Genomic DNA, 9,187 nt, shown 5'->3' on the forward strand with positions numbered 1-9,187 from the left:
TCACCACACTCTCCTTGGCAGCCCCCCCCCCAACTTATTTTCACTTCTTCATCCCCCTCCTATCCCCCTCTGAACATCTCTACTCCTTGTTCTCTCTCCACCAATCCTTACCTCTTTCCCTGCCATCCCTTCTACCCAGGACCATGAAACTGGGATCTGTGGGGAGGCTCTGGGTGTTCGTGAACATCTCTAAAATTTTAACTAAATTATTCTGTGTCTGTGCATTGTTCTGTGCAGAGGACGCATAGTTTTCATTAGCTTCACAAGGGATTCTCTGACCACCACCACCGCCCCTGCCCACCTCCCCTCAACCCCGCAGAATGGTGAAAGCCACTGAGTGTCACCCAAGAGTGAAATCTGCTTCTGCACAGCCATTCCTCGCTTCAGAATTCTAGTCCCAAATTTCTAGCTGCTCACTAGAAATACTATGTGATCGGCACCTCTTAATCAAAGTCCAGTTTTCTTTCTCCAAATCTCACCACTCCAGGTTAATATGCCTAAGCATTCTACCTCTCTGAGATGAGCTGGGATGAGTTCAGAAAGTTTCTGCTCAAAGGTGACAGACCTGTTACCTGTGAGAGGATTAACTTGTAATACTTCTTGGTGGTCAATAACTCACAGTCCAGGTTAGCTGGTCTGATCACTTGGCACAGAGCAAGGCTTGGGGGCATGGAACCCAGAGCAGATGGGGTTTGAATGTCTGGGGGAAGGCACAGAGCTGGGGTTGGTCGCTGGAGCAGCCCCGGCTGAGGGGCCGGCGTGTGGGCCACAGGTTGCTGCAGCAGACACTGCGGTAATATCTTGCCATTGAGGTCTACTCTCTCCCCATTCTACAGTTAAAGAAACTGAGGCCAAGACCTTGAACCCAGGAGTCCTGAATCATCATCCTTTGCTCTTTCCAATACCCTAAACTCTCAGACTCCCCTAACTTGTGGTCCACAGATGGGCATTAGGGTGGGGGATTTGTGGGAAATGATATACAACATCCTGTGAGTTGGAATGAGTGTGTGTTTTGGGGGGTGACTGTGGCTCATGTGAGATTCTCTGAGGACTTCTAGATTCCTCAAACAGTTAAAAAGCTGAAATCAGATTTGTTCAGATATGAAAGGAACATCCTGTTTGCATAACGTGTGTGTGCGTGTGCTAAGTCACTTCAGTCATGTCCGACTCTTTGCGACCCTATGGACTGCAAAGGCTCCTCTCTCCATGGGATTCTCCAGGCAAGAATACTGGAGTGGGTTGCTATGCCCTCCTCCAGGGGATCTTCCCAACCCAGGGGTCGAACCCATGTCTCTTATGTCTCCTGCATTGGCACATGGGTTCTTTACCACTAGAGCCACCTGGGAAGCCCCTGTTTCCATAACACCCACCTCTATATACTTTAAGCAAATTCCTTCACTTTGTGGGGGCTTCAGTTTATCCATCTGTGAAATCAACTGTTGATCATTTGTAAGCCTTCTCTTTTTTTTTCTTTTTAAGCAATAGTATCCTTTCTTAACAACAAACAAACACAGCTATGCAGGTCCCCAGATGGCAAACAGAGCAGAGGTGGCAGGGGCTGGGGGCTCAGAATCCCCTTTGCTTGGTTTTCTCTCTCTCTTCTCCCCAGCTCAGCATAGCAGCTCTTCCCCAAACTCCACAAACTAGCATTTGAGAGCCAGAAAATCCTAGGACCTTTTCCTGAAACCACACATCCCTCCTCCTCTCCACCCCAGCTGCTGCCGCCCACTTCCAGACTCCAAAAGATGCTGCAAGCACGCAGTGTCTTCGAGCCGTCCCGCACTCCCAGGCCTGCCCCACGCCAACCCAGCAGAAGTCTTGCTGGGGACACAGAAGGCCTGGGAACCGGAAGAGTCTGTTTGCTGCAGGGAACATTGAACCAACAGAAGTTCCAACACGTTCCTTGTTTGGGCTGTGCCTAGGCTTTCTTGACTGGGTTACAAAAAGGAAAACTAAAAAATATATATCCACAGGGCTTGGTGACAGGATCATAGCAGGCAAAACAGGGGGAAATGGTGAGGGGCTGCTTTCTCCCAGCTTCAGGGAGCCTCCTGGCCTGGCTTCAATTACATGTACACCCCAAAGACTTTCAGAGAGAAAGGCTCCAAGGAGTGAAAAGCCAAGAATTGACATGGAAAGAGGCTGAAGGGCCCAGATCTCATGTGTCACTGACTTGTGTGACCTCAGGCAAGCCCCTGACCCTCTCTGGACTTTATTTCCCCATCCCTAAGACAAGGGAGCACTCTTCCTTCTGATATTCATATGCAATTGAGGCTATCCTGACCCCTAAACCATCTCCCACTTTGTGCTTGTAGCAAAGCCTCTTACCAGACAAGGACAGGGATGCAGGCAAGGAGGGAAACAAGACCCAGCAGTGAGAAGAGGGCTTCCACATGTGTATCTGCTGGAACAGGGCTCAATATTTCCCAAGCCATGTTCATCTGGGGGTAGAGGATCAGTTGACAATGAGAAAGTTCTTTAGGTTGAGCTGAAATCTACCTCCCTGTTACTCTAGACATGTGGCCCTGCTCTGCCCTCCAGAGCCATATAGAGCAGTCTTGTATCATCTCTGGGGCTCAAGATGTCCCTCCAGGGATAAGGGAAGGGAACCCTGAGGGGTCTCTTTTCCCTGCTAGAGTCCCCAGCTTCTTGGCCCTCTCTCACCTGATTTGGCTTCCAGACCTTGGCCACCTGGCCCACCTCCCACCTCTTCTAGACATGCTACAGGTTTTTAATATTCCTTCTAGCCCCTAGGTATCCAAAAGTTGAAGGCAAGGACTTCCTTGGTGGTCCAGTGGCTAAGACTTCATGCTTCCACTTCAGGGAGCACAGGTTCAATACCTAGTCAGGAAACTAAGATCCTGCATGCCCCATGGTGTTGCCAAAAAAAAAAAAAAGTTGAAAGCAACAGAGCATGCCTAAGAAGAGTAAGACCACCAACCCCCTGGAGCTGACACACTCCATCAAAAGACACACCTCAGAGATTTGGCCTGTGCTGTTCCCACTCTGAGAAACACTCTTCCACCCTCTTCCCTCTGACCGGCTCTTACTCAGCTGTCACTCCCCAATGTCACTGCCTCAGGGGAGCCTTCCCTGATTCCTCCATCACCCCAACCAGTTGAGGTCTCTTTGTAGCTTATAACCCCATGTTTGTGCTCATAGCCTTTATCCAGTTGCATTTAAATAACAATATCTGAAGTGATTTAGTTAATGTCAGATTTCCACTAGACCGTAAGCCCCAAATGGGCAGAGATGACATAAGTCTGGCATGTGGTACCTGCTGGGCTCAGCCCGAGGCCAGGAACAGAGTCTGTGCTCAGGAAATACTTGTTGAGTGGATGCAAGGGTCACAGACTTGTTCCTCCTTTTATATGACGCTGAGACATCAAGGCCGTCAGTGTTTTCTAGCACAGAAGGTCCCACCAGCCTCACAGCCCCATCTGACATCTTGGTGGGCAGCCAAGTCCCATAGGGACCTAGATCTAGTGCCTGGGCTGGGTCTCAGCAGCCTGTGACATGCCGGGTGGTGGGGCAGAGGTTGCGTCAGGTTGGCCTGGGCTGGGAAGCTTCCTACCACACCACAGAGAGGCTCGGAAAAGACCGTGACACATCAACGTGTGTGTAGGAGGGGTGGACTGTGGCCAAGGGACCAGCACACAAAAGAGGGAAGGATAGAGAAAAATGGACTAGAGAGATGCAGGGAAGTAAGACAGGGAAGGACAGAGAGAGAAAGACGGCAAGAGCAAGAGAGCGAGAGCAAGGGAGAATGAGAGAGAGATGGTGGCGGCAGGGGGGCAATCCAGAAGCCTACCAGCATCATCTTGCTCTCCCTGCACTGGGAGGTAAGGCTCTTGCTTCATGTCCTGTTGGAGCCAGTATGTCGGCACACACACATCCATATGCACCCGTGTGTGTGTGTGCGTGTGTGTTTATGTGCACGTGTGCACTAGCAACAGGATTCAGGCACTGCGTTCCAAGGCTGTGCCCTCACCCTCTGGGAGGGCCGGGGCCCCAGACTGCAGGGATGCTGGCAGCAGTCACCACGCACCGTGCAGGGAGGCGGGCAGGCGGGAGCGGGGCTCAGCAGTGTCAGTGTCTCAGCCTGTGTGGGGGCGGCCGCGTGGGGGCGGAGGGCTGCGGCAAGCACCAGCACATGTGCGTGCCTTCCGCTCTGGTGGCTTGGAGGAAGAGTGGGGGAAGGCTATCCCCTTCCCTTGTCCCACTTGCCCCCCAACTTCCCATCCTTAGCCGCTGGCCCCTGAACATCACCTGGCCCCCTACCCTGGCTACCATTGCCACAGGCTCTTCCTGCGGCCTTGGGCAAACTGCGTCTCTCTGGGCATTGGCTCCACCATTGATGCTGTGAGGAGACAATGTCCATGGTCCTCCCAGCTCTGGTGTTCGGGAAGCCTGAAATTTCCCACAGGTGCCTTTCACAGAGGCTAAAGAGGGTAGCAACTCTAACCGTGCTTTCCAGCATCTGCAGAAGTGCTCTGATCCCCAGTTCACAGATGGTAAAGCTGAGGTACACCAGGGACAAGGAATCTGGCACAGTCATTTAGAGGCAGAATCATGATGGGAGGATAAGTGACAGTTCAGAGTTCCCTCACCCGCAAGGGCACACCCTTCTTCCCTGGAAGTGTTCCCCAGGCAGGGCACCACGAGGGGCACCCCTTATTAGTCTTCTCTCCATATGCGCGGTGCTGGGGACCTACACGCAAGCCTGAGTGCTGCCACCAGTCCCCTGAGCCAGGTCATTTCACCTTCTCAGACCTCAGTCTGCTCATCTGTAAGATGGGTGAGTAAGTCCTTTCCCTCCCTCAGAGATGAGCTAGTGGGTGGAGAAGTGCCACATTGGCCCCAAAGCGCTATAAAAGTGACAGGTTGTCAGAAGCAAAATAAAAGCACAGTCCTGTCTTTGCGGGGGATAGTGCCTCATGGCACAGGTATTTTCTCTTCTCCGGTATTACACCTAGGATCCTCCTAACAGCCCTGCCAGGAAGAGAGTGGGATTGAGAAACGCAACCTGCAGGTGTCAGAGCTTGTGTCCAAGAGTGAAGGAACCTAAGCACCCAGGACCCTGGGCTTCCCCACCTCCACCCCACCCCAGAACAGGGAGCTGCCTCTGGTCTCCAGTGTCCCCCACTGATCAAGCCCAGCCTGAGCCTTGTTCATGATACAAAGCCATGGGGACTCCAGAGCCAGCTCTTCCCTCTCCTTCGGGCAATCTTGCTGGCCCCTGCAACCCTTTCCCCAGCTCCAACACCACCCTTGAGTCAATTTCAGATCCTTTTCTAAAGAGAAAAGACTGGGTTGTGTGTTCTCTCCAGCCTCCCTCCCTTCTCCCTCCCCCTCTCAAGTAAAATCTCCTTCCCAGGCTCTCTCTGTACAGCCCAGTGATTACACAGGCTGCAGGGTAATTCTGCCTCCCTAACTAACCTCTCCTGGGACTGGGATTCAAAGCCCGGAGAATGTCAAGGGCTAGAGGAGGCATCCTCCTTCTCTATCTCCTGGAATTCACCCCTTCCTCTCCCCGCTGCCCCACCCACCCCGGGTCCTGGTCTTCCAGAAGGTTGGGTCTGCAGGGAGCTCTGACCCTAGTGCCCAGGCCCACTCTGACCCTGGAGCTGGGGGTGCTGCAACCTGCCTCCTGCCTCCACACAAGCCTCTGTGCTCCTAAGGTCTGTGCTTCTGTTTGCCTCTCCCATGGGAGGAAGGAGGACTGGATGGGTCAAGGAAGGAGGAAGTGAGCTAGTCTCTGGGTTCCCAGAGACAGCCCCACCCCAACCCTCTAGGGAAACTGGAATCAAGTTCCTGGCTTATGTGAATCATATACTGCAGTGGGACCTCCATCCAGGAGCATCAAGAGGCCCTAGAGCATTAATTCTGACCCCAACCCCTCAACCCCCTCAGCTGGCTGCCCCCTAGGCGGGGCAGGAGCCCCTCCTCTGACATCCTCAGCCAGCCCTACCCTAGGGTCCTCGAAGGCCTGCAGTCAGGACCCAGGCCTCACTGGGCAGGGTGCCAGGAATCCCTCAAGAGGCTCGTGTCCTCCTCCTGTCCTTCTCTGCAGCTGGGAGGCCAGGCCCTGCAAAAGGAGGTCAAAGGCCCCCATGGCCCCTTGGAGGGCCAGCCTAGCTGCCTCTGGCAGTCATCATGCTGGTGATCTGAAGTGGGTTCCTAGAAATGGGAGCTCAGCTTCCAGATGGTAACAGCAGTGTCCTGGCTGGCCAGGGCCTTGGGTCACCCCTTGAAGGATGGTCCCTGTAGGCATCTGTGCTGCTCATCCTGACAGAAGAGGAGCCTGTCCCATCCCAGCCAGCCCGGTGGGTTAGGGGCAGGGCTCAGTCAACCCCTTCTGCCAAGCTGGGCAAACTCCTGTCAAAAAGCAAAGCCCTGGCAGGTGCCAGCCCCCATTTGAGGGCAGTGGTGATCTCAGGGTGCCACAAGCATCACTGTGTCTTCATGAGAACCATCTCACTCCATCCTCCCAGTCCCTCTTTATCTCCAGGTTACAGGTTGTGGGAAACAGGTGCCATGGCCAGCCCAGTGTCATAGCGCTATGGGTGGTAAGGTCCGGGCCTTGTGCCCTGTGCTGGGTGCTGCCACTACCTGGTCATTTGGATTGGAGCTTCGAGTGAATCAGGAAAGCCCTGCCTCCCCAGTGATGCACCCTGGCCTTTTAAACCCAGGCATCAGAGGGGTAGCGCCTCATCTCCTTTTTTTCCAATACAAGCATCCTCAGGCCCCATCCTTAGGCTTCCTGACATCTGGCGAGTCCTGACCTTGCCCGCATTGTTTCGTAGGTTCAAGCATTTTTCTAGGTAAGATAGACTTTCATCAGATTCCTGGAGGAATATGTGACCTTAAAAAGGTTAAGAGCACTGGTAATTGTGGAAGGAAATTGATCAGATTAGGCCTGGCCATGCCTGCCACCCTCAGTCTTTCTGCCATGGTCACAAAAGGGCTCCAGAAATTCTGCCCATGCCCTGATCCCTGCAAGAGCCCTGGCAGACTGTGGAGCCAAGGCTCAAGAAGGCGCTCCCTGCCAAGTCACCACCAGACCACCCAGTCTTCATGATATCCATCTCCTCTTAGGGCAAAACAGCAGTTTTATAAGTGCCTGAGTCACATCTCAACTCCATTTCACTGCACTCTGTGACGCAGTCCTCCCAGAACTGAGCCTTGGTCGCACCCTGAAAGGCAGCGCCCAGCTGATCAGGGAATCCTTGGCTCCGGTGGATGCCGGAACCCAGCTGAGAAGGGGTCCCTGCACAAGTGCAGCAGACAGCCTGGGTCCTCCAGAGCAGCTCCAAACATTTCATTCCTGCTGTCCACACCCCACCCCCAGGACAAAAACACACTCAGAAAGACAGGAAGTCTGCAGACAGGAGTGAGTACACGTCTGCACATGGGTATGTTTCTGTACAAGGGTCTGGTGTATGCCTATAGGTATCAGGATAGCCTGGTGTGCAAGTGTGTGTGTCCATGTGTGTGTGCGGGCAGCCTTCTTGTACACAGTCATGGGCCCACCTCCCACACACACGCAGACACCAGCCTGAGCTCGCACATGCCTTCAGCAGCCACACTCCCACCCGAGCCCATGGGTCCAGGCCTCAAACACACACACATAAACCTTCCCATGGGTATGGACCCCGGTCCACACAGATGTCCATATCCAGACCTCACAGGGACACCAGCCAGCCCAAGTCCCACCTGCGCATCCTTACACAGACATATTTACATACAGCTGATGTGCACACAGCTCCAACCATGTGTACATAAGTGACGCATGTATGCACCTTCGTTCTCATGCAAATCAGCCAACGGACCTCCTTGTGCCGCTTGCATCCATCCACCCCTGCAGGGCACACTTGCATTTTCAGGACTTCCACATAAAGCACACACCAGTACCTTCCCCCAGGGCACATACACATGAACACTTGCACACCTTTTCAGTGCACGCAAGTGTACCACAGAGTCAGTGCTTACACAACAACACACATCAAAATGCACCTTTGCGTGTGCATATTCAGACCTTACAGCAGCACACACCTGCTTACAGGGTGCCTCTCCCCTGTACTCCTGCTACTATGTCAGGGGCCACCCAGGGCACTGGAGCTGCAGTGCCCATAGGGCAAACTCTGCCTCCGAACTGTACCCCTACTGTGGATCTATCTCCAGTTGCTTCACAAACCTAGCTGGCGGCACCTGGGAGTGCTCCCTGGACACTCCACAATCCATGGGGCTATCCCAAGGGGCTCTCCTCTCCCTCCCCCACCTCCTCCCATCTTTCTCTCCACACCAGTCATCAAAGGCAGGAAATGAGCTCTGAGGCTGGACAACTTTGCTGAGGGACAAGAGCTGGTGCACCCTCACATCACTAGCCCCTGCCTTAGCAGAATCCCCCCTCCCACAGCTCACTGACTGTCTCTCCCCTCCTCCCAACACCCAAGAAGTCTCAACAGTGGCTCAGTTATTAACCCCTGCTGTACCATTGCTCTCACCCTTGGCAGAGCTGGCAGGGGGAAGGTGGGGAGGGGCTGTGCTTATAAAGAGAAGTCGGCCAATCCACACAGCTGCTGTAGGTGCCTAAAGGCAGGAGGAACTACCCAGGAGATGATGAGCTCTCTGTCACCAGAAGTAACCAAGTTGAGGCCAGATGGCCACCTCAAGAAAAAAACCCAACAGAGGATTCCAGCCTTGGACTCAGCTGACTGGGAAAACCCTTTTAAATCCTGAATTTCTAAGAATCTGTGTGTGCCCAGGTCATGTGCAGTTGTGTGTGTGTGTGTGTGTGTGTGTGTGTGTTTGCATGCACAGACACTGCCACGCACTGTCAACCCTTCACCTCTACACACACACTCACGCAGCTAGCCTTGGCACATCTTGGCAAACATGCCTGTGCCCAACTCTAGGCACTCTGCACATGCAAGCACCTCCAAGCACATTGTCTCCCTTCCTGTGTGCACGGGAAGCAGTGCAGGTGCCCCCCAACCCATGATGATGAGCCCCCTGAGCCCTCCAGGACTCTCTGAGCTGCAACTCACTTTCCTAGTTCCTCGAAGAGCTGGTACTCTTCCGTGAAGCGGGTGCAGGTGATGGTGGCCATCCTGGCGCTGGGCGGGCAGGCGAGGCTTGGGGCTGTAGGACCAGGACCGGAGCACTGCTGCTCCCAGAACTAGGG

The 9,187-nt window shown here is 53.8% G+C and overlaps 1 protein-coding gene across 2 annotated transcripts in view; it reads right to left on the reverse strand.

Moving 5' to 3' along the window:
• Window positions 1–9,167, reverse strand: part of CAMK2A (calcium/calmodulin-dependent protein kinase II alpha) — a 66,128-nt gene extending 56,961 nt beyond the window's left edge. The window contains exon 1 of one of the 2 annotated variants that reach the window (XM_010850564.1): window positions 9,051–9,167. In XM_010850564.1, coding sequence (XP_010848866.1) covers window positions 9,051–9,112 — 62 coding nt within the window. In that variant the 5' untranslated portion in view covers window positions 9,113–9,167. The remainder of the gene's footprint in view (window positions 1–9,050) is intronic. The other variant, XM_010850563.1, reaches the window with a different exon arrangement.
• Between the last annotated feature and the right edge of the window lie 20 nt (window positions 9,168–9,187).

The sequence above is a fragment of the Bison bison genome, unplaced genomic scaffold, assembly GCF_000754665.1.
Source record: "Bison bison bison isolate TAMUID 2011002044 unplaced genomic scaffold, Bison_UMD1.0 scf7180017864291, whole genome shotgun sequence".
In the NCBI taxonomy this organism is placed as follows: domain Eukaryota; kingdom Metazoa; phylum Chordata; class Mammalia; order Artiodactyla; family Bovidae; genus Bison; species Bison bison.